A 25381-nucleotide genomic window follows, 5' to 3' on the forward strand; every position below is an offset into this window, starting at 1 on the left:
CAAATACCTAAATTGGCCACAGAATTCATTGTTTTTTGTTACAAAACGAATGTCCAGGTTAGTGCACGCCCATACATTGAATCCCGTATACTCAAGATGTGCGAGTTTTATGAACATACGAATCCGAACACACCCGTATACTCAACATCCCGTACACTTACCGTACAAATTGGATGTACGGGTTTCAGTATATTCCGGTATATTAAACCATTTTCCGCAGTGTAACATCTTCAATCCGTTAAAGTTAGTCCAATATAGCCAAGAGACATTCGGAGCTCCTCGGCCATTTTTATCGAAAAAGATATACGTTATTCTGCTCAATCGTTAAAGACATTCGAGAGGACAATGAAAGGGAAATACTTATGATTAACACCTTTATTGTTTAAGGGATTTTCATAAGTTACTAAGCTTGATTGGTTATAATTTGGCGATTATCTCGTAATTACTTTTTAATATCAAATATGTATTTCTAGAAATGGAACTTGATTTTGATATTCTAAATATTTATTTTTAATAACTCCGTCAGAGAAGTTAAACAGTTAATTGTGTCAAAGTCAATTTAAAGAACACCCGCACAATATTGTCCCGTATAGTTCCGAAAAAAATACAATTATATTGACCTTGAGTGTTCATTGTATTGACTTCTGCTTAGTTTAAGGAATATTTGCCATGATAATCCACTGTCGTGCATCTTCTCAATATAACACTGGTGTCACAGTAGGGGCCATTTCCTGTGTATTTGTTAATTGGCTCCGGGCCTTTTAGGTTAACACTTTTTGAGTAGATTATCCTACTAATACATATAAACAATATACACAGCTATAAATAAATTAATTGAATAAACCAAAATAAATATGACTGATAAGCTTTTAAACTGTAATATAGCATTTATATTTAAACCCATTTTAAATGCATGATCACCATTGTTATATCCAAATTGTGAAGCATCCTTTGTTAAAATATATTGGTGGGCTACTATATATAACATCACTCTTGATCTTATTTAAAGGCATTGTATTAATACTTTTATTATCGTTTGAAAGCAACAACAACAAAAGATGAAAAGTCCAATTCTATAATAAAACCTTTATAACTGCACGGCTCGATTCCCAGATCGGAGAACTGCTAAGCAGCACAAGGCCATTAAGATAACTTTCGTTATGACTTTGTATTAATATGTTCGTGTATATGCTTATGGGTGTGTGCGTGTGCGCGCGCGTGCGTGCGTGCATGTAAGTGTGTTTGCGTTTATTCATCGGTTCTGTATAGTGTGACTTTTTGAATTGCTATTCGTAAATATGGTTGGTATTATTTTACTTTGTACTGTGATGATAAGAAATATTACTGTGTCTCAAGCATTTAATGATTTTTGCCTATCAATTATATAGTTAATATGTTTTCATGAAAAAGTTTAAAAATTATAATAGGGTCATACAAGAATAAATTAAATCAGTAAGGTACTTATTTAATAAAACAAGAAAGGATTTTTTTCAAGAAGGACATTTGCAGATACAAAGTCACACGGTGCTAGTTAATATGTTTTCATGAAAAAGTTTAAACATTATAATAGGGTCATACAAGAATAAATTAAATCAGTAGGGTACTTATTTAATAAAACAAGAAAGGATTTTTTTCAAGAAGGACATTTGCAGATACAAAGTCACACGGTGCAAGATTCCTCCTCGTATGCGACCGCGCACCCCGGTTTAGTGAGTGTAGGATGATATCCACCCCGGATGATTGCCCCCCAGACATTAGCCCCTAGGACCATATCCCCCCGGATGATAGCCCTCCCAGACAATAGCCCCCCCCAGACAATAGCCCCCTGCATATATATAAATGACTTTACATATATGCACTCTTTTAAATTTGCATATTCATAAAACTCATAAAACATAAAAAATGCCATTTAGTGGTCCTTTTCTGGTTCTCTATACAGACTTGTGAATCAAGTGTTCAGCGAACAAAACCTATAGTTACAGTTCAAACAGTTTGCAAATGTCCCTATTACCATCTAACAGAATTGTAGTGTTGAAGGGTGCAATGAAGGGTGGCCAATGTTGTGGGAATTAGTGTTACAAGTTCGATTTTGACTTGTAAAAATAGTCCTCACAATTTCGAGTCATTGAGGTTTGAGAATATCATACAAATTTGCTTAAATAAACTGGTTATAATATGCATTTTAATATTGGGGGGGGGATATCGGCCGTTTTTTCACTAAGACGGGGGGGGGGGGCTATCTTCCGGGAGGGCTATGGTCCTAGGGGCTAATGTCTGGGGGGCAATCGTCCGGGGGGATATTATCCGTACCTCCGGTTGAATAGTGCAGCTTTACCGAGCCCGAGCCACACTGTCTTAGCGGCACGTGCATTTGACCAGCTTGTGGTATTAGCTGACATGACCGTGAGTCGCTGTTTAAGTGCAGATAAAGTTTTATCGTTCAAATGACTCAAGTCAAATTAAGATGTTAAAAGTTGGTTCTTTATTAATTTCCCTTTTACGTTTAATTGTCACGTCCGGCTATTGATATAATGTACCAATATTATTTAATAGAAGAAGAAGTACAAAGATCCTAGTTAATTCTCTAAGTGTTTCCATTACAAAGGGTCTTTTCCTGTATATGTCAAATTTGGGAGTAGTCGGTCCCTGCTAAAATTAAAATGAAATATGGAATCATTGTTGTGACTCGGAGACCTATGCATATCCCTGATTAGAAATAAGAGATGTCTAGTTGGTTTGGTTTTGGTTATTTTAAATGCAAAACAGGCATGGCCTTTTGAAGCACACACTAGTTAACTATAAATGTCAATATATGAGCATACTTTCTTAACATGCACTAGTTCACAAAGCCAAAAGTAACGCCGAATCATTGATATCCTCATTAACATTGTTATTATTTATGGCCTTTCTCAACAAAATGTTTGCATTGGTGGGCCGCTCATGAAAAAAACCCCTGCCGTAATCAAAATTTTACCAAATAAGCTAAATCAGTAAAATCTTTTTTTCTTACTCCTATTTGTATTCCTATAAACAGCTGAAATAAAAAACAATTATATACTATTGTATTATAGTAAATATATATTATTATAATCATAGTAAAAACGCAGCAGCTAGCTGCCAGCAACACAGCAGCTAGCTGCTGTTGCTGCTAGCAGCTTGCTGCTATGCTGCTGTGCTGCTAACTTCACTCACATTGTAAATTATGCTGCAAGAGTTACCTGCTTATGCACAAAGCATCAGAATTTTGCCTTGAAATTACAGTGCCTCAAGATATGCGGCGTAACGACCAACACTAGCCCAGATAGCTTTTAAGAATATACTACAACACCTGAAGTAACAAGTAAAATCAGGTCGATCGTATCTGAAGAAAGTGTACAGTTTAAAGAGTAGAAGCGAGTGAAATATGAAGATGGAAAGGAAAGCAGAGAAGAAAGTTGCTGGAGGTTACAAAAGGCACACAGGAGTTTGCAGAAGAAATGTCAATTGAATTTGAAGATTTCAAAAGTCACACAAGCAGAGGTAAAAAGCAATATCAGTTATTTAAACAAATGAAAGACAGCCTTCAAGAAAATTAAGACCATGTTTGTGTCCAGACGGACTTTGCTGAAAATCACAGCATGAAAGAGATGGAAGAAAAACAAAGTGCGTACTGGAATCTCGAGTCAGTTACGCTTTGAAAATCCAGTGGTTATGTATTTCAATAAAAATAGCACCGTAGATCACAAAAGCATGGCAGTAGTGTCAGAAGAACTCAACCACAACTCATCAATAGTTCAGACGATAATTGAAAAGATCATACCGCGGGTGAAAGCAACATTCCCAAATGTGAAATTTATGCATAACTGGACAGACTCCCCAACGTCCCAGTATTGTAATAAATCTATGTTTGAAGAAGTCGCTCAGCACCTTAACATGTGCGGCATTCAGGCGAATTGGCATTTTTTTGAGGCAGGTCAAGGGAAGGGTACTTGTGATGGAATTGGGGGTGCTGTGAAGAGGTCAGATACTGCAATTAAGACTGGAAATGTCAATACCACCTGGGGAAAGGACTTTTATGAGTGGGGCTCAAAGAAAGACAGCAAAATTGTGTATGACGGAAAAATATGACGAATCTCGCAAAAAGAATACGATACGACCGAAACTGTTGAATCCTATTAAGGGCACACTTTAGCTACATGCTGTTGTTGGAGTGAATGAAAATGAGGTTATGGTGAGAGATAAAACCTGTGTTTGTAGCAAATGCTTTACTGATAAGGAATTCGTATGGACAGAAAGTAATAACTGTGGTTGACAAAAGAATAGTCTGAACAAAGTCTGTCCTTGAGGTCGAAAGGAGTGAAGAGAAAAGACTGATAAAGAAACCGAGAATACAGAAAAAGCTGAGAATACTGAAAACACAGTAAGCAAGACAAAAAAGCATCAGACGATGGAAACCAACAGGACGGGGAACCAGATAAGACGACAATCACATCAGAAAACACATAGAATAGTATTAATGTTGATGACAATAGAACAGGAGAGTTCGTAGCGGCAATGTATGACAACGAGGCATATGTTTGCAAGGTCACTGATATTGACGAGGGGTTATTTGAAGTATCACTCTTGGAGAAGGGTCTAAAGTGAAGGATTGGTTGAAATGGCATAAAGAGCACAATAAATTGTGGGTAGAACCCACTGATATACTGTGTAGAGTTGAAGAGCCGTCGTCTGCCGGCAGATGAATGCGATTCTTCAATTTTTCTTTAACGTGACAATTATTAGCCTTTCAAATAGAGCGTGTTTAGTTACTGTTCTACCTTCTTGATCATCAGACATCTGCAAGAGCCAAGCAATGCTTTAGCAATGTTGTAAAAACATTTGTGTTCTCCAATTTGTTATTTTCAAGTTAGATTTGCAATGATGTTAATGTGTACGTATTTTATGTGACAGATATCTAAAGTATATAAAACGATCATATCTCTGAGCAAGAGATGAGTATATGGCAATTGTTTCAAGTTTACGTTTTATTTTTAATGTACAAATGTGACAAAAAGCATTTATGGTGAAAGTCTTATTCAGTTTACAATTGGATGATTCTTGTATTTTACGAGACACTGATGGTGCCTGTCAAAATGCATATATCTATTGATTTTTTATCCGTAGATATAAGGTATATTATTTAAGTACAAAAAGTTATATTATTTAAGTACAAATACTAATGAAGACAAAAATTCTTATGTGTTAAAATATCATTGTATACAATTCATCCATTTTATAAGAAAATCATTCGTTTTAATGACGGTTATGTGAATACAGACTGCATTTTTGTTCAAATAGTTAATGTTGACCTGTTAATAAACGTTGATTTATGCTTTATGTATCTGCTCATCATATCAGTCTTTAAATGCATTGTAATGAAAAGTAACGTAAAATACACAAGCTCTTACATATGGTCAATATTACAAATGATACAGAAAAAATATACTTAGTAACCCATCGAGCGTGCCCATAAATGGAAAACGTACCAAGAGATATTGTACTTTCTTTTAAGGATGATATTTATCGAGAGTGTAAATGTCAGAATTTCAGAATTCCTGCCATCCGTATTGGCCGAAATTTGAAAATGAGTGATTGTTTGTTGCAACAAATGAGTTGATAGGTTATATTTGGTAAAAATTGCTTTACTGTGGTGAAAAAAGTGCGTTTCTAGTTTTGAAAAAAATGTTCTAAAATTTCATCAAATATAGAGCTGATTTTCATTTGCAATTCATAAAAGTTCATATAATTAAATAAGCAAGATTGTACTATACTATGAAGAAAACCGTACAATAACAAAGCACTCGGATTAAATGATGAATATAATTTATATGCTTTTATTTCCAGGTCACAAGCTCATTGTTATTTTTATTTTTTTTAATATCATCGTTTACGTATGTCTGTTATTCATATCGGAAATAGCTCAATGAGCTAAGGTTTCTTCACCCCGACTTTAAATAATGATTCTTGTATCTTGTATCTTGTATCTTGAGTGCATCTTTAAATACAGTCAAACCCCGTTGACTCGAAGTCGCTTGACTCGAGTTGTTGGCTTGAACTGCATGTGAAGGACCGAACACTTTATACTGAAGGTAAGCATTTCCGCTTGGCTTGAATTTTCCGAGGCTAGAACTATTCACACCTGTTCCTTAGAGTTCGAGCCAACGGGGTTCAACTGTAGTATCAGAAATCAGCAAATTTATTACAAGTACTGTACAAGAAGGATAGTTAAAATAAAATGAAGATTCGTTTTGCCACTTGAGTATTAAAGCTGCACTCTCACAGATTGAACGTTTTGACAACTTTTTTATTTTTTGTCTTGGATTGAGCCAAGTTTTGCGAAAATACATGGAGACCAGTTATATAAGACTGTTGACAAAAATTAGATCGCAGATTTTTATTTTTAAGTTCAAAAATTGATGTTTCATGCATTTTTCTTAAACCGTTCGTAACGGTTTAAGCCATAAAAAAATAATTTTCGAACGGAAATATGAAAATCTACGATCTGATTTTTTATCAGCAATTTTATTTATTGGTTTGTAGATATTTACGCAAAAATTGCTCTTTCCAAGACAAAAACTAAAAAAAAGTTGAAAAAATGGTATATCTGTGAGAGTGCAGCTTTAACCGCTTTCCTATATTACAAAAAAAACAAAACACCTCTGACATATCGGCATTGGTCCAGATGCCACCCCTACTACCACCTCCCGAGATATTTCTAAGTAATCACGTCCTGACCGTCTTCACAGATGGCCGTTCAACCATGTCGGTCTAACTCTGCTATCGATCTAGGTAAACATAGATCACAATACGGGCTGCTGTCAATCGCCTCCCCTAAAATACATGTCTAACAATGTCCGAAAAGAGTTTTGTGATTATGAGGATGTAGCCACTAATTGTTTCTTGATCGGAATTGTAGATTCTTTCCATTTCACTGCAAGAGATTTCTGCAATACAAGTTATTGCTACCATCAAACGCAAAATCAAGATTATCTGGTACGATTGTACATGGAAGGAATAAATGAATACTCGTCTTTCAATATGGCGTACGCATGTCAGTGCAAGCAAGCAGACCTTACTTCCGGCGAGACTTCGACTGCGACACCTTTGCTCGGGCGGCAGGCGGACTGTCCCAGGACATGGCCGCTCTATATCTATGAGATCTGTGGCACGGACGGAATGACATACACGAGCAACTCCTATTTCATAAGGTCAGAGCTTTGCATGTAAACATTCAGCAGTATACATGAGAATGTTGTGCGTATACTTGCATGGTGACTCGGTTTAATACAGAAATACTGCGCAAAAACATTTCGTAAGGTAAAATCTTTTATGAAACATGTATATTTGAAACGTAATCTTTGTGATAAGATATTGAATTCAGCGACTTACTGTATGTAGTCGACATATTTGTATATACCTGGACACGTACACTATAATTCAAGTATTTCAATGTGAACATAAACAATAACTTATTAGATAGTGTTCACAGTTCGATGACAAAGCTTTCCTTTAAAACATATTTTTAAATTATTATTTAAAATACTATACTTATATGTTATGTTAGCTGTATTCATATAAACCGTATACAACCTTTAAACTTTGGGCTACTTCGAAAGATTGGGGCGACAACCTTACTGCTTTGATAAGCGAATAGTCTAAAAGAAGTCTTAAAGTGCAATTCGCTGGTCAGCATTTTGGACAGGCAGCTGTTGACTAAAGTCATGCCCTTAACTATGCCTTCGACGTCTCCTCAGACCTGATAAGGATTTCTTTATCAGGACATGCCGAAGTCCAAAAAGGGAAACATTTGAAACTAGTCCGCTTTAGTTGAGACATCATACTGAAAGAAAATGAAAGCTGTTTTTCTGTTGTGTGCGGTATTTGTAGGTAAGCTACAACATTTCAATACAATTCTTCATATGGTTTCAATCACGGTGGTAAAGACACGTTCAAATAATTCGAAGTACTTGATATGTATAATCATTTACTTTAAAAACACTGAAATAGCTGTGAATAGACTGTTGACCGAAATATTTCCACGTGTATGGCCATGATCAACAATATCCCTCAATGTCTAAATGTCAGGTGTTATATCAGATAAAGATATCAAACTTACAAGGCACCAGGACTCGATTTCATACATATGTCTTAAGTTTTGACACCTTGTGACCGTCCATCTTGTTTGCAGCTGCGCATTGCGCTGTGTTCCCGGAGCGTCGTCAGGTGTCCGGCTGTAACTCCTTCTGCCCCATGTACATCATCGAGTTTTGTGGCTCTGACGGCAAGACATACAACAGCAACCCGTGCTTCGAGAAATCCAGGCTTTGCAAGTCAGTAGTTCACACATATTGAATGTTCACACATTTTTTTTTTTAATTATGAGCGCAAACTGCGGTGACGAAATAATACAAGTCAACCTCTTCTACGAAAATATGTCAAGTATGAATTTAATTTCATACACAATAAAAAATATTCAGTAAAGGCTTAATTGCCAAGTATTAAACACCGATACAACTTCATTCAAAATACAAGCTCGGTCAATCACTATAAAGCTATGAATCTTTTAAACTATTTCAGCGAGGGGTCGAACAGTTTCGAGGACTTCAAAAGCCTGCACTTCGGTGCCTGTAACGGAGGTGAAAATCTCGAGCCACCCCAAACCACCGAGGCTCCAACCACCAGCACCGCCTAGAACCATGTCGTGTCAATATGGGGAGAAATAAAATACAAAAACAAACCGAGTTCGTCCCATTCCCTTTGTTTTGGCGCATATGCTATGGTATCTAGAGCAGCTTGTGGTCAAACTGTACTCGTTGAAAACATCAGCAGTCACTGTATTTTAACTAGTTACTATGACATATATGCATCAGTAAACTGATAACGTCAAAGAATGGCTTGACATTTACAGAGAGTCCATTTTTTCTGCTTTCCCCTGAACGACGTTAACGACTACCAGTGTTTCGGTGTCACGGGTTCAACTACGGGCCATGTTAAAGCAGCAGCATCATCAGCAGCAGCACAACCACCACCACCCCAATGTCGCCACGGCTAATAATATGTTCAATATTGTGATATAACGTATATATTTCTCAAGATAAAAGTCATGCTTTTCAGGCACATGGGTACGTTGAGATAATCATAGTACTTAAATTTAAAATATAATTACTTCAGTTATCATTCTAGGAAAAATAAAAAGCACTTGTTTTACAGGTTTAATTTGTCAAAATGCATACGTATGTTTAATAGTATTATTTAATCATGCACATCATCATGGAATATAAAAGCAATAAGCAGTTTGTACTAAATTTTAAAAATCGATTTAAATCCCGAGGTGTACAACCGAAAATTTAGAATTAAACAAACACTGGCATGATTGATTTAAGTTATTTTAAAACTAATTAAGACAAAATTGAGACAATATAGCATGTAATGAATACGCCGTCACAAAACAAAGCGAAAAAATAAATGAGCCGTACGGAGTGGTAGCTGAAAGTGTCAAGTACATGTAAAAGTGAATAAATGCCAGTGAACAATCAATCCAGCGATCAAGCCAATTACTGATTCGCGGAAAAAAGAATTTTAACTATATGTGCCCATGCTTCTTGTTTACGTACACAGATACAGTTTAAGAACCAATATATTTTATATTGTGAAATGGAAGTAATTCTGACGTAAAACAAACAAAAAGGTCAAGGAAAGAAACAAAACCATTGGCGGACTGGTCATGGGTAAAAGTGCGGTGAGGGCGTCTAGATGGGGACCCCCAGAAGTGCCGAAGGAGCCGACGGACGGGCTGCGGTGGTACGAGATGCTTTTCTGCTGTTGCAAGTGCCGGGCAGCCTGCAAGTCATGTGGTAGGCTAGGAAATATCCAATTGAATCCCGGTAACGGGGGTCTTTCATAAACAAATAATGTCAGCATCCTTGTTAATATATTTGCGGTTGTTTGCCACGTCGTAACTCGGTTTATAATATTATCATTTTAAATTATTGCGCCTTGTTCTGGGCGTGGTGATTCCGATTGGGATACGTTTTTGTTTCAGTGTGTACCACCGTGATCTACTTTGTTCCAATCATTGTGTTGATCGCGCTGGCAACTTGCAATATAACCTTTGGTAAGAATCATACATATATTTATATATTTTGCAAACCATTTAACCTCATTTGCTTTAACTCCACGATGTTGACTACCATATCTATTTTGTAATGTATGTTGGGCGATATTCAGGGGTGCTCTGGTGGGAAAAGTGCAGCTATCAGCCTTGGGTGCCGCGGTGGATGGTGGTGAGCGCCGTGACGCCGTTCCTGTTGCTTCCGTTCATTAAGGCAGTGAAGGAGAGCTACCATGGTCTCACGTGCTGGAGGGCCATCTCCCTGACGCTATACCTCGCCTACCTCGCGTGGATTATCATAGGTCATAGACTCCAAAATCATATAGATTTATAGTTACATAGGAAAATAAAACTATTTTTATTTAGTCTGCAAATCACAAATAGTTATAAGAAAGTTCTACTGCTATCCTTTTTAAGAATAAGTAAGTTAATAGGTGCACAAGAAACAACATACATGTATGATGTTTCTTAAGGGGTTATAAAAGTGTTAAACCTCAACGATGTGTTTATTCGTCTAGGTAGCATCTGGAACTTTGACGCGTATCGGTTTTCAACGTCAGATACGTGCAACAACGTGCTGGTGACGTACGCTCTGGTGCTCACGTGCGTTCACTGGCTGTTTTTCCTGCTAGCGACCATTCCCCAGGTGTACCTGCTCACACTGATCTGCTGCTGCTGTGAGGAGAACGCCATCAGGCCTCTCAAAGATGATGTCATCGATGTTGGTGATGATGCCGAAAAAGTTTTATAAATCGTGCGTTTGTTTAAATTGACTTTTATATTATTAAAAATACATTTGTTTATGTGTTACAGTAATATGTTTGTAATTGTAGCATTATCATATATGTGTCCGTGTGTGTACCATCAAGATATATGTACTCGTGGTTGTATCATAAGCAGATCTGTATTCGTGTTTGTATCATTAAGAGATATGTATTCGTGTTTGTATCATTAAGAGATATGTGTTCGTGTTTGTATCATTAAGAGATCTGAATTCGTGTTTGTATCATTAAGAGATATGTGTTCGTGTTTGTACCATAAGCAGATCTGTGTTCGTGTTTGTATCATTCAGATATATGTGTTCGTGTTTGTATTATTAAGAGATCTGTATTCGTGTTTGTATCATTAAGATATATGTGTTCGTGTTTGTACCATAAGCAGATCTGTGTTCGTGTTTGTATCATTAAGAGATATGTGTTCGTGTTTGTATCATTAAGAGATGTGTATTCGCGTTTGTACCATAAGCAGATCTGTGTTCGTGTTTGTATCATTAAGAGATATGTGTTCGTGTTTGTACCATAAGCAGATCTGTGCTCATGTTTGTATCATTAAGAGATACAAGTTCGTGGATGTATCATTAAGAGATATGTGTGTGTGGTTGTAACATTAAGGGATATGTGTTTGTGGTTGTAGCATAAGCAGATATGTGTCCGTGGTTTTACCATAAGCAGATATGTGTTTGTGGTTTTACCATAAAGAGATATGTGTCCGTGGTCTTACCATAAGCATATATCTGTTCGTGTTTGTATCATTAAGAGATATGAGTTCGTGGTTGTATCATTAAGAGATGTGTTTGTGGTTGTAGCATAAGCAGATATGTGTCCGTGGTTTTACCATTAAGAGATATGTGTCCGTGGTTGTACCATAAGCAGATATGTGTCCGTGGTTTTACCATAAGCAGATATGTGTCCGTGGTTTTACCATAAGCAGATATGAGTTCGTGGTTGTATCATTAAGAGATGTGTTTGTGGTTGTAGCATAAGCAGATATGTGTCCGTGGTTTTACCATTAAGAGATATGTGTCCGTGGTTGTACCATTATGAGATATGTGTCCGTGGTTTTACCATTAAGTGATATGTGTCCGTGGTTGTACCATTATGAGATATGTGTCCGTGGTTGTACCATTAAGAGATATGTGTTCGTGGTTGTACCATTAAGAGATATGTGTTCGTGTTTGTACCATTATGAGATATGTGTTCGTGTTTGTACCATTAAGAGATATGTGTTCGTGTTTGTATTATAAGCAGATATGTGTCCGTGGTTGTATATTAAGAGATATTTGTTTGTGTTTGTATCATTAAGAGACATGTGTTTGTGGTTGTAGCATAAGCAGATATGTGTCCGTGATTTTACCATAAGCAGATATGTGTTTGTGTTGTATCATTAAGAGTTATGTGTTTGTATCATTAAGAGATGTGTGTTTGTATCATTAAGTGATATGATTTCGTGGTTGTATTATTAAGTGATATATGTTTGTGTTTGTTTCATTAAGATATGTTTCTTTGTATCATTAAGTGAAATGTTTTTGTGTTTGTATCATTAAATGATATGTGTTTGTGGTTGTATTATTAAATGATATGTGTTCTCGTTTGTATCATTAAGTGATATGTGTTCGTGGTTGTATCATTAAGTGATATATGTTTGTGGTTGTATCATTAAGTGATATGTGTTCGTGGTTGTATCATTAAGTGATATGTGTTCGTGGTTGTATCATTAAGTGATATGTGTTCGTGGTTGTATCATTAAGTGATATGTGTTCGTGGTTATATCATTAAGTGATATGTGTTCGTGGTTGTATCATTAAATGATATGTGTTCGTGGTTGTTTCATTAAATGATATGTGTTCGTGGTTGTATCATTAAGTGATATGTGTTCGTGGTTGTATCATTAAATGATATGTGTTCGTGGTTGTATCATTAAGTGATATGTGTTCGTGGTTGTATCATTAAATGATATGTGTTCGTGGTTGTATCATTAAGTGATATGTGTTCGTGGTTGTATCATTAAGTGATATGTGTTCGTGGTTGTATCATTAAGTGATATGTGTTCGTGGTTGTATCATTAAATGATATGTGTTCGTGGTTGTATCATTAAATGATATGTGTTCGTGGTTGTATCATTAAGTGATATTTGTTCGTGGTTGTATCATTAAGTGATATGTGTTCGTGGTTGTATCATTAAATGATATGTGTTCGTGGTTGTATCATTAAGTGATATGTGTTCGTGGTTGTATCATTAAGTGATATGTGTTCGTGGTTGTATCATTAAATGATATGTGTTCGTGGTTGTATCATTAAATGATATGTGTTCGTGGTTGTATCATTAAGTGATAGGTGTTCGTGGTTGTATCATTAAATGATATGTGTTCGTGGTTGTATTATTAAATGATATGTGTTCTCGTTTGTATCATTAAGTGATGTGTGTTTGTATCATTAAGTGATATGTGTTCGTAGGTGTATCATTAAGAGATATGTGTTCGTGGTTGTATCATTAAGTGATATATGTTTGTGTTTGTATCATTAAGTGATATGTGTTCGTAGGTGTATCATTAAGAGATATGTATTCGTGGTTGTATCATTAAGAGATATGTATTTGTGTTTGTATCATCAAGATATATGTGTTCGTGGTTGTATCATTAAGTCATATGTGTTTGTGTTTGTATCATTAAGAGATATGTGTTCGTGGTTTTATCATTAAGAGGTGCGTGTTTGTGTTTGTATCATTAAGTGATATGTGTTCGTGGTTGTATCATTAAGTGATATGTGTTCTTGTTTGTATCATTAAGTTTAGTTGTTCGAGTATGTATCATTAACAGACTTGAATCGAAACACATGTTGAATTTTTAATCCGACAAAGACGTTTCAAAACGTGTGTTATTGACGTGTTCGGCACTTCTTATATGAGGATGATCGAAGTCCCTCAAAACGGCACATACGAGTACATACCATTTATCATATTTATTAGACATAAAATGACCACCATGTAAAAATTAAACAGTGAAACACAATGTACATACTATGAAGATATTGATGCTTTAACACTTACGTCAGTTTGACTTTCGTTTCATCGAAGTATGAACATGTCAAAGTACAAAAAGACACTTTCAAACTGCACTACCAAATATTCTCTAGACAGGCGTCCATTTATCGCATTTTAAGGAAATAAACTGATCTACAGTTTGACGAGGCCCGACGTGGGAGCGCTGGTTTTGATGAGGCCCTGAATAGGTTTAAACATCGGGTGGTCCTTGTTGCCTACCAGCTGCAACAAAACCGCCTCACTTGTCGTTACCGTCGCCCCGATACTCCGGAACCGCTGTAACCAGTCAGAATAAAATAATACAAACACAGTATTTCCTAAAGACTTGATATATGCATATAAATAAAAAAGAGAAGATAGGAAAACATATTTGAGGAGAGAGCATAAATAAACTATTACATGTCCATCATACATAACATTTACATGCATTGTAATCAAATCTCTGCTGTTAAAATGGACGATGTGTAGACTACAATTATTGTTTTCTATACAACTTGAAATTACTGGCTTCACACTCAAAATAACCTCTTTTTTATAAGACAGGTTATTATCGATTTTTCAGCATAAATCTTTCGTGGGTCCTGTGCACGTCCTATAGCTCATTGCCACTTAAGCACGGTCACTAAACGCCAGCTCCACCACTTAACCACTTTAGCACGGCCACTAAACGCCAGCTCCACCACTTAACGGTGGTGCAAAGAAAATGAGCTGTCGTCACTATCGTGGCGCAGCTGTGCCCTGCGTTTACTTCTACAAACGTGAATGCGATTCATATTTTATTTGATAATTTCATAACACAGACATATTTCGAAGATCAGAGACTGTGGTACCGTGTAAGAACACTTTTACTGCAGGCTGGCTACGATATCGTTTCAATATGGTGCCGAACTGTGGTGCCAGAAGCTTTTCTCTAGAGTCGGACCTGTGCGTATTTTGAGATCTGCTAGCATTTCAAGTACACTTCGTTGCTTACACACACCGTAAGAACATTCTGGCACATGCAACTAAACTGTTATGTAACGTTCTTATGCCGGAACACAACAAAACTAAAAGCACTTCTTAAAAAGGAAATATACACGTAATAATAAAAGTGGTGGCGCTGTTTCTCTAGTGATGGCACTGTCGAGTACGTTTTGCGTCCGGAGTAACATAAATGTTTTGACCTGTAACACGTATCTTTATTTGCGATACTGATAGTGTTCATTGAAAGTCATACACCGAAATTCATTAAAATATACTAATTTCCTTTTATAGCTACCTATCCTATACTTAAATAGCCTACACTCGTCCTTGAGTGCATGTCAGGATTTCTTCAATGTATTGTATTGCACTGTGATAACGTTTAGTATCTGAAAATGAAATAAACATGTGGACTTCGTAAAGATAACGCCTTATAACTGTTTGTAAATCACACATGGGGATTTTAAAGGTAGAAAGAAACAAAATGCCCTTTCGTGGCAACCATAAAAAAACCAATTTTAAGACCTGGAAGTCACAGAATATGATTGGTGAAACAAATTTTGCCCTTTTGCATGGCGATGTTTTTTTGGGAGTCAATTTTCGTGTTGAAAAGTGAGTCTTCCATGACGTGCTTGTTCTTGTTGAATTTGTCAGGGAATAGGTATTGAAACTGTATTATTTGATAAGGAGCCATACAAGGAAAAAAATATTTAAATGAATTTGGAGGCATGCCGCAAATACTACGGGCATACATCGGTGTAGGTCTTTAAATGAGGCATACAGCTCCAATGAACACTATTACCGCAAATAAAGATGTGTTACCGGTCAAAACATTTATGTTACTTCGGGCGCAAAACGTACTCGACAGCGCCACCACTACTAGATACCGCCATCACTAGAGCAACCGTGCCACCACTTTTATCAATATGTGCATATTTCCTTTTTTAAAACGTGCTTATTAATTTAGTTGTGTTCCAGCGTAAGTACTAAAAATAACAGTTATACTTGCATGCGCCAGAAAGTCCTTACGGTGTGTGTAAGCAACGAAGTGTACTTGAAATGCTAGCAGATCTCAAAATACGCACAGGTCCGACTCTAGAGAAAAGCTTCTGGCATCCCAATTCGCACAATATTGAAATTAAATCGTAGCCAGTCTGCTACGTTATGCTAAGTTTTCGTTCACAGTACCACAGTCTGCGATTTTCGAAATATGTCCGTTTAATGCACCAGTCAATTGTAACCACGACCCCCCCCCCCCCCCCCCAGGTCCGGGGAATAGCGGGGTATCCCCGGTATACCCCCGAACCTGGAGGCCCTGGTTACAATTGACTGGCGCATAATTAAATTATAAAATTAAATACAAATTACATTCACGTTTGTAGAAGTAAACAGTGCACAGCTGCATCACGGAATTGTCGACAGCTCATTTTCTTTGCACCAGCATTAATTGGTGGAGCTGACATATAGTGGCCGTGCTAAGGAAGAAAGGCACTGCCGAGAAATGTGAATTTAAATCACAAGTTGCTCACCTCGTAGGCAAATGTCCTGTCCATCATGGAACGCGAAGAGCAGGCATCTGCGATAACGTGTACCTCAATGTCACGCTCCAGCAAGTCCAATACCGTCTGCTGCACACACACGTGCGCCTGCCAAGAAAGCATGGGAAAATAACATATTTGATAGAATTGTGTATTAAACCATTATATACAAATCAGACCCCAGAGAGGGTGATGGAATATAATGTTGACTCGAGAACGTTAATGTCAACCAAGGCGTGAACAGATAATGTAGACATACGACAAAATACGTTATATAAAGTTTATACATATACCTTTTAATTACGATTCCAATATTTTTTTAACATTTTAGTTCCATTAACATGTGCATTTTTCTGCTGTTAAGGACTCTATCATCTTGTAAACAGTCGGGAAATAAACAAGCAAATTGTCTTCTCACAGATATAAAGGTAAAATACATTGGTGCTAACATACCTCAATGCCGAAGAGAACCACGTGCTTGACGTCACCACCACAAAGCGTGTGCAATTTCTCCTCGACCTCTGGAAGGACCATGGAAAACTTGGTCTTCTCATACACGCCCACAGCGTGCGATACATCAAGTTCAGGAACTGTCTTGCCGAGGCCTTTGGGGTACTGTCAGAGTTTGTAGAAATAAGCCATATTCAGAATAGTCAATGAGTTTCCTTAGTTGATTCAAAACCTGATTGGAAACTTGCAGTTGTGATCTTAATTGGTGATAGAAACGTTCATTGGTAAAATAGTAAGTTTGGAAAAAATACGATACATTTCCTAAGTTTAAAAATTATCGAAGTTATATTTTTTATTTCCAGAAACAAAAAATACAGGAAGTCTTGCAAAATCAGGTTTACCTGTTCCGTTACAATGACTGGGATTTCTAAAATCTTTGCTCCTTGCAACTGAAACAAAAAATGCATATGATACACTAAATGTGAGTAAATCATTACCTAAACAGCTATTCATTGCCTAATAAGGATACTCACCACGGACACAATTCATCAATAAGATTTGTAGTATTTTATGTCACTTAAAGACAGTAATTTCTTATTAGCTGTGAAATATCACCAAAAAATCATTATTGACTGAGATGATAAACGAGGTCAATTATAATTGAATTGTCTATATGAACTGCATAATTTACAGCTAATAGGTCTAATGATATCATGTTTACCCTTGAAAGACACTGGTGAACACACTTATTTGATAATTAAGTCAATACAAAGTTCAATTTATCAAAAAATGATGATATAAGTGAACAACACCTTGATAATTAGGTATCATGTAATTCACAGTTATTTACTTATGGACTGTTCCTTTTCTAAGGTGTAAATTCCAGCACATTTTTCAAGCCTTAAGACTTGTTCATATTTCATGATGTCAGTTACTGTGAGAGTTGACCCCAGCTCGGCACCATAAAGGACCATCTTCTCAAAAAGATTCACAAAAGTTAGGGGATTTATATCAAAGTGAGAAACACAGATTGTCATTAAAGAATATATCAATGAACCACCTTTACTAACTCTTGCTTCCACCGCCATACTGCATCTCATTTCCTGATGTAGTTCAATTCCTGATAATATTATAGTTCAAAGTTTGGATGACTTGGAACAGTGGATAAAAATGTTGTTAATATGTATTGATTCATTCTTGTGTGTTTTGTTATTTAAAATGATATAGGAGCATTTGTTTTCATTGAATAAGTTTCCCTATCTGTTTGCATGGGCAACCACGATGTAACAATTTTTCTGTAATGTTAGTTTGTTTGGTGAGACAAGGGTCAAATCTTAGCAAGCTTGGGATTTCCTGCCTTTTAAAGTTATTCAACAAGCAGTTTGCACTAGTTTGACTGTTTGCCTTCAGTTAACCACATGTTATATTGGTGTCATTTAAAAAGAACACAAATCCAGAAATGCCGCAATGCAACAAAGGTTCAAAGATTGACAAAAGAACTTCAGCTTTCATTGTGAAATTCAGTGTCAACTGTTTTTCTATTTTCAGTAACAGTGACCTTGACACAATCCCATTAAAGGTCCCCATATACTCTTCCTAAATACCATGTGAAGTCAAGATATGTCAACCCAAACTATAGTTATTTAGTATCAACCCTTTTTCTTTTTTTGTTACAGTGACCTTGACCCCAGGGGCCCCAAATGCAATCTCTTGAACTTTTCCTAAATACCATGTTAAGTCAAGATATGTCAATCCCAACTAAAGTCAATCAGTTTCAACCATTGTTCTACTTTTAGTAGAAGCGCAATCCCATGAAAGGTCACCATAAACTCTTTCTATGTACAAAGTTTGGTCAAGATATGTCAACCCTAACAAAAGTTGTTCAGTTTTATAGGTAAGTTTGACGACACCCACAAACCTGCCCACCTGTCCGCCCTTTGTGAAAACATTATAGACATTATATTTTGCAGTTTTTTATTATAAAAAAATATGAAAATGAACACAAACTAGCTAATGTTGCTATCTTCCATCACCAAAAAATCAAATTGGTGATAAATTTAAGAATACATTGAAGATTGTACAAAGTAACATATTCGTTGATACTTTTTTCGAAAACAATATATTCCTTTTCTACCAGTGACAGGCTTTCAAAGAATACCAAATCTTAATAACAAATGGCATTTAACATACATGCCATATCCCCCGGCGGGGGGAAAAATCCCCCGGAATTTCGATCCATCCCCCGATCTCCCGGCGGGAGATAAAAATCCCCCGGAATTTAAAAAAAAAAACAATTTTTTTTTTTTTTTTTTTTAATTTTACATCAGGCAATAATGACAAAGTGAAACCACAGTATGTGAGTGAAACTCTCCGAAAGGAAACTTTTAAAACAAGTGATCAATTAATTTGTAGTAATTATCAAAGGCAAAGAAATAATACTCTTTTGGAAGGAAGAAATTAATAATATTTATTCTATTCTCTTATTGTCTGAAAGTCATCAAAGCAGTTTTTTTTAAAGACTTTGGAGGAAGGTAAATTTAATTTAATTGTCTCGAAAACATATTTTTCCAATGACGTATTTTGTTCTGCAAGTGCATTACAGTATGACATGACAAGCAAACAATATGTGAATACATTTTTTCATACTTGCGTCTAAAAATGCTTTAAAATTTCGCCAACTTAGACCTGCTAAAAAAATCCCCCTGAATACAACCAAAATCCCCCTGAATTTTCAGCCTTTTGAACAAATCCCCCTGAATGGTCTCCAGAAAATATGGCATGTATGATTTAAACGCATCCAAGTGATGGATGAAATGTCATTATTGCAAAAAAACAGAGCTAGACAGTGCCAAACTAACATCATTATCTTGAACAAGTGTTAATCCTTGAATGTTAAAGAACTAAAACTAGTTTTGATGTATGTGTCAGGGCATATATGTACCTTAAGGCTCATTACCATAAAGGCCCTTTATTGCTCTGACACCTATTAAACCACTCTGATGTTAAATATTGATGTATAATGGATTTGTCTGTCTTTAAAGCTGCACTCTCACAGATTTACCATTTTTACATATTTTTATTTTTTGTTTTGGAAATGGCATTTTTTGGCGTAATTATCTGCAAATCAATAATATAAGATTGCTGACAAAAACTCAGATCGTCAAATTTAATATTTCCGTTCAAAAATTTATGTTTTATGACTTTAACCGTTACTAACATGCTAAGAAAAATGCATAAAACATAATTTTTTGAACTTAAATATAGAAATCTGCGATCTATTTTTTTGTCAGGAGTCTCATATAACTGGTATCCATGGATTTATGCGAAAATTGGTTATTCCAAGACAAAAAATAAATAAGTTGTCAAAACATTCAATCTGTGAGAGTGCAGCTTTAATATGAGTAATATGAGTTTTAGCCAAGGTAGAAAAAAATTGCTTATAACTATACACATGCATCATATAAATAACAATGCATGTAATGTAAGCACTTGTCATTTGTTGATGTACATGTACATGTATGCACATTTTTATTGAGAAGCTTATTCTGAATATACTTGATTGAGACTCAAAACCTCTGTAGTGTCAGCTCTATATCAACATCCTTTTTGTTTGGTTAGCATTATCCCCGATTTGTGCAGCATTCCATCAACTTTAATAATACTGTCAGAAGAAATTTGGTAATGCATGCCAGACAGTTGTCATTCTAAAATGCCACCCAGCATTTGATGATGTTTAGCCTGTACCAGGCATTTACGAATGAATAGTCAGGCTCAAGGTAATGTCTAATGAGGGATTTTTGATATGGCAAATCGTTCACAAACACTCCTTCTACCCTTTAAGACAGTTGAGGGGCAAGTAACTACATACCAGCCTACTTGAAACAGTGACTATATCCGCAAAATACTGAATTGCATCTCGAAACCGTTCTTGCATGTCACAGCAAAAGAAAACAGTTTTGTTTGCAGCCAAGTTACCGATTTTTATGGGCGCAGCCATTTTGAACAGTCACATGATCGCACGATGTGCTTGATTTTATATTACTAATTTGATCTCATTAGAAAACAAAGCCAACATATATAGAAACTATTTTTTGTGTTCAGATACTTTTAATATGAATAATGAATATCATACTTGCCCATGTTTGAGGGATATAATTTATATAACAAAATAATCGATTAAATTGATCATCTGAAACCGAAAGTGAAAATAAAAATGGAAGTCAGAGAAGAAATGTCAAAAGTGGAGCTGCAACCATGCTACCATCCTTTGTTCAGCGAACAATCTTCAGTTATATATACAAATTGCTATTGGTAACTCGTGTATTGTATGTAAAATAAGTGTAGATATACAGTACACAGAAGTTTATAAGAAGGTTATACAGCATAATCTAATGTTATTATCATCGCCCCGGTATGCGGATATGTATATAAATGTACCAAAGGGACAGAGGTGATATAAAACACCTATAGGCACGTTGAATTCCAGCACTAAGTGAATATATTGCCATAAATATGTTTTATTATTTCCGGTATACAAACATTGTTCAATGAACGAAATAAAAACGTTTGTAATCATTACTTGTTCAAAAAATTTCAGCGAAGAGAATGTTTGGCAGCTTTGTAATACAGTGAAATCGAGATTTTCTGATGAACTCTGCAGGTGCTACTGTGTTTTCATCTCAAATAAGGAGAAGCAAGTGAGGAATAAGTCTCTGTAGAGTTCGCATAATTCCATTTGATATACATCATAGTTTTCATGATCACTGAGACTGAGACTATGAAACATGTCTGCAATACCATTGAACTTGCCAATTAAATACTTTTATTATGCAGTACTCGGTTCACCTGAATGTAAAAATGATATTCTGAGTTAATATAAACTTTAATATTTATCGTTCATGTTTGAACGTTCTATCAATGAATATATTATTACTGATATCTTTTAGATTCCACTGTGGCTTCAGAAGGCAGGGAAGAATGAGGAAGGCCTTGTTGTTTGGGTATGTGCAGTATGAGCTAATATGCATTTCCAACGTTTATGTGATTGAAGTTTGTTGACACCTCATGAAATGTTCTTGATTTACTTCGATCGACTATCATGAACTGGCATGAATTTGTTGTCATATGGCATCACATGCCGTACACATGCTCTGTATTCTGTATGTTTTATTTTACATTTTCAGGATTACCACGTTATATTACTTCATAAAATGGCATCGGGTTCGTTTGTGTATGATCTGGATTCAAGGCTCAGTTTTCCGGTGAGGTTTGAAGAGTACGCTTTCCGTACCATACACCCGTGCTCAACACTGAAACCACAGTTTCGACGGTAAAAATCTTTCCTTTGAATATATCTCTTGGTAACTACTTTTCAGAGGTTTATAGAGTACAAATACACATGGGAGTGGGTACGCTTTGTGTTAAATGTAAATTTTCTGAAGAAAAAACAACACAAAATGTAATCGTTTAGAACTTGCATAAATTTCTAGAGCTTAATGTTTACAATGTGTCTGTCTGAACCAACTGTAATTGTGAGTTTTCTCGTACATTATGCGTTTTTTTCAGGCGTTTCCGCGTGGTGGCAGCGTCGACGTTCCTCGCGACGTTTGCGTCTGATCGTTCCCATATGTTGGATGATGAAGGACGCTATCTCAAACCGCCTCCTGATTACCCACCAATACGGACAGAGGGTATTACTCATTTACAATTCACGTTCCGAGATATTTTATGATACACGTCCGTGGACATGGGTATATTTTTGACAACAATTGTGGTTGCATATGGAATAACTTGTTTTGTTTTCCGCGGTCGTTGGAAGCATACTATCTATCCTTTACATTCCCAGCGAATCTTACCATTAAGGAAAAGGGAAAATAAGTGTGTACATAGCGGAGCGTTGATCACTTAACGTCATAAACTAGGTTATATGCATTTTCTTAGACTAAGTATCTGTTTCTGTTTTTCATTTTCAGCATCAGAGAATAACATCCAGGAATTTATAAGCATGGATCCGGCTGTCGGCGTGGGGAACGTGATGGACTTTGAACATTTTTATCAACTGTTCACGGAAAACAATACTTGATGAGAAGCATTTTGTTAAATATTGAACATTTCGTTTTTAAAGGTTTTATTTTGTTAAGAAACGGTTGAAAGGGAACGTTTGGTACATGGTAGTGATATAAGTTACATTGAAGTGTAAAGTGTGACAGTAATTGGATTACTGAATCTGTTATCAGCACATTTTTTATTGGAAGTTATATAACTCTCTCTTAATAAATTATCTATATAACTTTCTTTTTTAGCGCGAGGTATTAACATATTTGCAACTATGCACAGTTTCTCACGGATAACCTGTTATTGTTAAGATTTCGAAGATAAAAGTGATCATTTGGACGGATGTTGCTTTTCGCTCTAAGCTGCGCTACCCGCGACCAATGGACCATCGCTGGAGAGTTGTTTGTATCCAGCCGTAGTAGTAGGAGACACGCGCGTACACTGAAGGCAGAAACTCGCCCGTTTCCGGTACCCGACAGCCCGTGCGGCCCCATGACGTCACACCTACCAGCACCCCGTCACACACCAGCGGACCACCACTGTCACCCTGCACATGCAAATAATAGACAACATTTAAATAGATTACAGCTGTATTTAGATGTACAATTTAGAAACCATTACGGTATGCTGTAATGTTCTAATAGAAGATAAATCAAGAATGCAATGTCATTCTCACACATCAATCATCGACTTTCAAAGCATTTTTACTGAACCGTAGCTTATACTGAATACATCCCATGTTAAGGACATACGCTGCAGGCGGCACCGCCGGTGGTGTTGTTAGGGCCGTCAAACACACACACGTGTCCCTTGAAGATGAAGGAGTCCTCAACGTCCCACAGTTCCTCGCACTCCTTCTCGCTGATCACCTTCATTTCTCGCTGCTGCAAGATGTTCGGGGTGGCAGAGTTTGTGTCTGAAATATGTTCACTGTTATTTTATGTTCATTCGCTTTATTCTGTTCATTTATTATAGACATCATCAATGAACACCACAACCTGTATCATCGCAATAGTTCGCGTGCTCGTAAAACTTTTTCGAAAACATTAAAATGACTTTGAAAAACGTTCGGTTTTTGGTTTGTAATCGCAGAAGTTCTTCTGAACTTGAAGCACTTATATAAGTATGGCATTCGATTGCTGAAATCTGGTGTAAAGATAACATTTAGTTACCATTAAGCCCCCATCCGGTGATGATGCACGTTTGCCCCGTGCGGTTGCGATCTTCCTCCGTGTCGATTTGGATGATGGAGGAGCTGTCGGCGACCTCGCCAACGAGCCGCAGCAGCGCGATATCGTTTGGATACACGCTATTGTCGTAGTCCTGTCCAGGAATATAATCCTCGTGCTGCACGTGACGTTATGGAATTATATTGGAAGGTAGTGACGTGTTTTATACTAAGGGACTTTGGCAAAAACACCTGATCGAAATACTATTTATTGAAATATTAGGTTAGGTGTTAAAGCTCGTTGAAAAACAGCACTGAAATGCCTTCTGATTTAAGAACATCTTACTTGCGTATAACATTACATTAAACAGTACACTGTTAGACTATAGTAAAGTTCAACATATGAACATAGTTTACTCACCAATATGATCTCTTTAACCAGAATTGACTGCTCGGTGTCGTCCACATCGAAGAGGCGATGGTCATTCACCACTACCTTGAGCTCGGCTGGCTTGCTGAAACACAAGAAAAGAATGATTAACTGCTCGGCATTGGGTTTTTTTGTTGTTTTTTTTAAAATGTATGTTGTTACAGCCAATCTCAGGTGTACAAAGAACAGTATACAAAACTTAGTTCGTAATGTGTGTAATTAATAATTATAACGATATTCGTACCTGGCGATCTCCGCGCAGTGCGCGGCTGTGAGAACAACGTTCTTTCTGATGACGGAGCCGCCACATATATGAAACCACCGCTCTCCTGGAAACCCGATGGCGGCAAGAATGTTCCACTGGAGCGATACCTGGTGCGGGTGGCTCATGGGAGCAGCGTCCTCGCCGTTTATGATCTTAATTTGCGAACCTGTAAAATATATTGATTATGATGTTCGTCGCACAGTTCTATTGCAGACCCGGTTTTCCCGATACGATTTTAGAACAAACTTCAAACAAAGAAAGAAATCGCCCTATTCTGTAATAAATATTCTAGTAATGTGTCGGTCACGTGACCTCCGCCAACATTGTTTAATCCTTAGGAGGGTATACATTGTATTGTCTGTATCTGCTATAAGTGATTCCGTATTATTTTAAGGAAGTGAAAGCCACATATATTCAATATTTGAAACTGAACTTTTGTTTGATTCAATGCAAGTGCAGCTTGTAAAGAATTACGATTTACCTGATATAACTGCCACCAGTGGCAGAAGGACAGATACGCAGGAAATCCGCACCGACATGATAGCCAACATGTTTTCTAATCGCCAAT

At 36.6% G+C, this 25381-nt stretch overlaps 4 protein-coding genes across 5 annotated transcripts; 2 read left to right on the forward strand and 2 right to left on the reverse strand.

The window, feature by feature from the left end:
- The first annotated feature begins 9511 nt into the window (after nucleotides 1–9511).
- On the forward strand, nucleotides 9512–16946 carry LOC128230160 (uncharacterized). Of its 2 annotated transcripts, XM_052942205.1 has the most exons (5): nucleotides 9512–9872; nucleotides 10061–10132; nucleotides 10246–10431; nucleotides 10648–10883; nucleotides 16867–16946. In XM_052942205.1, exons 1-4 carry the CDS (start codon nucleotides 9743–9745, stop codon nucleotides 10878–10880), a joined length of 621 nt encoding a protein of 206 aa, XP_052798165.1. In that variant the 5' UTR covers nucleotides 9512–9742; the 3' UTR covers nucleotides 10881–10883; nucleotides 16867–16946. The 2 variants fall into 2 exon arrangements, with proteins under 2 accessions (XP_052798165.1, XP_052798164.1); XM_052942204.1 differs by lacking the exon at nucleotides 16867–16946 and having other exon boundaries at nucleotides 10648–12605.
- LOC128230161 (isochorismatase domain-containing protein 1-like) lies at nucleotides 13852–20899 on the reverse strand. Its single transcript, XM_052942206.1, has 5 exons — nucleotides 20765–20899; nucleotides 17298–17345; nucleotides 16900–17061; nucleotides 16438–16554; nucleotides 13852–14224 (listed from the first exon to the last, which is right to left on the reverse strand). Exons 1-5 carry the CDS (start codon nucleotides 20891–20893, stop codon nucleotides 14081–14083), a joined length of 600 nt encoding a protein of 199 aa, XP_052798166.1. The 5' UTR covers nucleotides 20894–20899; the 3' UTR covers nucleotides 13852–14080.
- A 192-nt stretch (nucleotides 20900–21091) lies between these two features.
- On the forward strand, nucleotides 21092–23287 carry LOC128231882 (protein N-terminal glutamine amidohydrolase-like). Its single transcript, XM_052945132.1, has 6 exons — nucleotides 21092–21207; nucleotides 21494–21593; nucleotides 21843–21896; nucleotides 22080–22225; nucleotides 22462–22586; nucleotides 22869–23287. Exons 1-6 carry the CDS (start codon nucleotides 21110–21112, stop codon nucleotides 22976–22978), a joined length of 633 nt encoding a protein of 210 aa, XP_052801092.1. The 5' UTR covers nucleotides 21092–21109; the 3' UTR covers nucleotides 22979–23287.
- A 30-nt stretch (nucleotides 23288–23317) lies between these two features.
- LOC128231014 (chymotrypsin-1-like) lies at nucleotides 23318–25365 on the reverse strand. Its single transcript, XM_052943438.1, has 6 exons — nucleotides 25295–25365; nucleotides 24793–24979; nucleotides 24540–24633; nucleotides 24123–24297; nucleotides 23703–23866; nucleotides 23318–23497 (listed from the first exon to the last, which is right to left on the reverse strand). Exons 1-6 carry the CDS (start codon nucleotides 25362–25364, stop codon nucleotides 23318–23320), a joined length of 870 nt encoding a protein of 289 aa, XP_052799398.1. The 5' UTR covers nucleotide 25365.
- Between the last annotated feature and the right edge of the window lie 16 nt (nucleotides 25366–25381).

The sequence above is a fragment of the Mya arenaria genome, chromosome 4, assembly GCF_026914265.1.
Source record: "Mya arenaria isolate MELC-2E11 chromosome 4, ASM2691426v1".
Lineage (NCBI taxonomy): Eukaryota > Metazoa > Mollusca > Bivalvia > Myida > Myidae > Mya > Mya arenaria.

Excerpts from the sequence above, each read along its gene's own strand:
- LOC128230160 (XM_052942205.1), top strand. The coding sequence starts at position 9,743 with ATGGGTAAAAGTGCGGTGAGGGCGTCTAGATGGGGACCCCCAGAAGTG. Across the intron at positions 9,873-10,060 it reads GGCAGCCTGCAAGTCATGTG|TGTGTACCACCGTGATCTAC; the intron begins GTAGGCTAGGAA and ends TTTTTGTTTCAG. Across the intron at positions 10,432-10,647 it reads CCTCGCGTGGATTATCATAG|GTAGCATCTGGAACTTTGAC; the intron begins GTCATAGACTCC and ends TTATTCGTCTAG.
- LOC128230161 (XM_052942206.1), bottom strand. The coding sequence starts at position 20,893 with ATGGCTGCGCCCATAAAAATCGGTAACTTGGCTGCAAACAAAACTGTT. Across the intron at positions 17,062-17,297 it reads CAGTCATTGTAACGGAACAG|TACCCCAAAGGCCTCGGCAA; the intron begins GTAAACCTGATT and ends AAACTCTGACAG. Across the intron at positions 14,225-16,437 it reads ACAGGACATTTGCCTACGAG|CGGTTCCGGAGTATCGGGGC; the intron begins GTGAGCAACTTG and ends GACTGGTTACAG.
- LOC128231882 (XM_052945132.1), top strand. The coding sequence starts at position 21,110 with ATGGAAGTCAGAGAAGAAATGTCAAAAGTGGAGCTGCAACCATGCTAC. Across the intron at positions 21,897-22,079 it reads AGGAAGGCCTTGTTGTTTGG|GATTACCACGTTATATTACT; the intron begins GTATGTGCAGTA and ends TTACATTTTCAG. Across the intron at positions 22,226-22,461 it reads CTGAAACCACAGTTTCGACG|GCGTTTCCGCGTGGTGGCAG; the intron begins GTAAAAATCTTT and ends CGTTTTTTTCAG.
- LOC128231014 (XM_052943438.1), bottom strand. The coding sequence starts at position 25,364 with ATGTTGGCTATCATGTCGGTGCGGATTTCCTGCGTATCTGTCCTTCTG. Across the intron at positions 24,298-24,539 it reads TGGTTAAAGAGATCATATTG|CACGAGGATTATATTCCTGG; the intron begins GTGAGTAAACTA and ends CGTCACGTGCAG. Across the intron at positions 23,498-23,702 it reads CCGGCGGTGCCGCCTGCAGC|GGTGACAGTGGTGGTCCGCT; the intron begins GTATGTCCTTAA and ends TTGCATGTGCAG.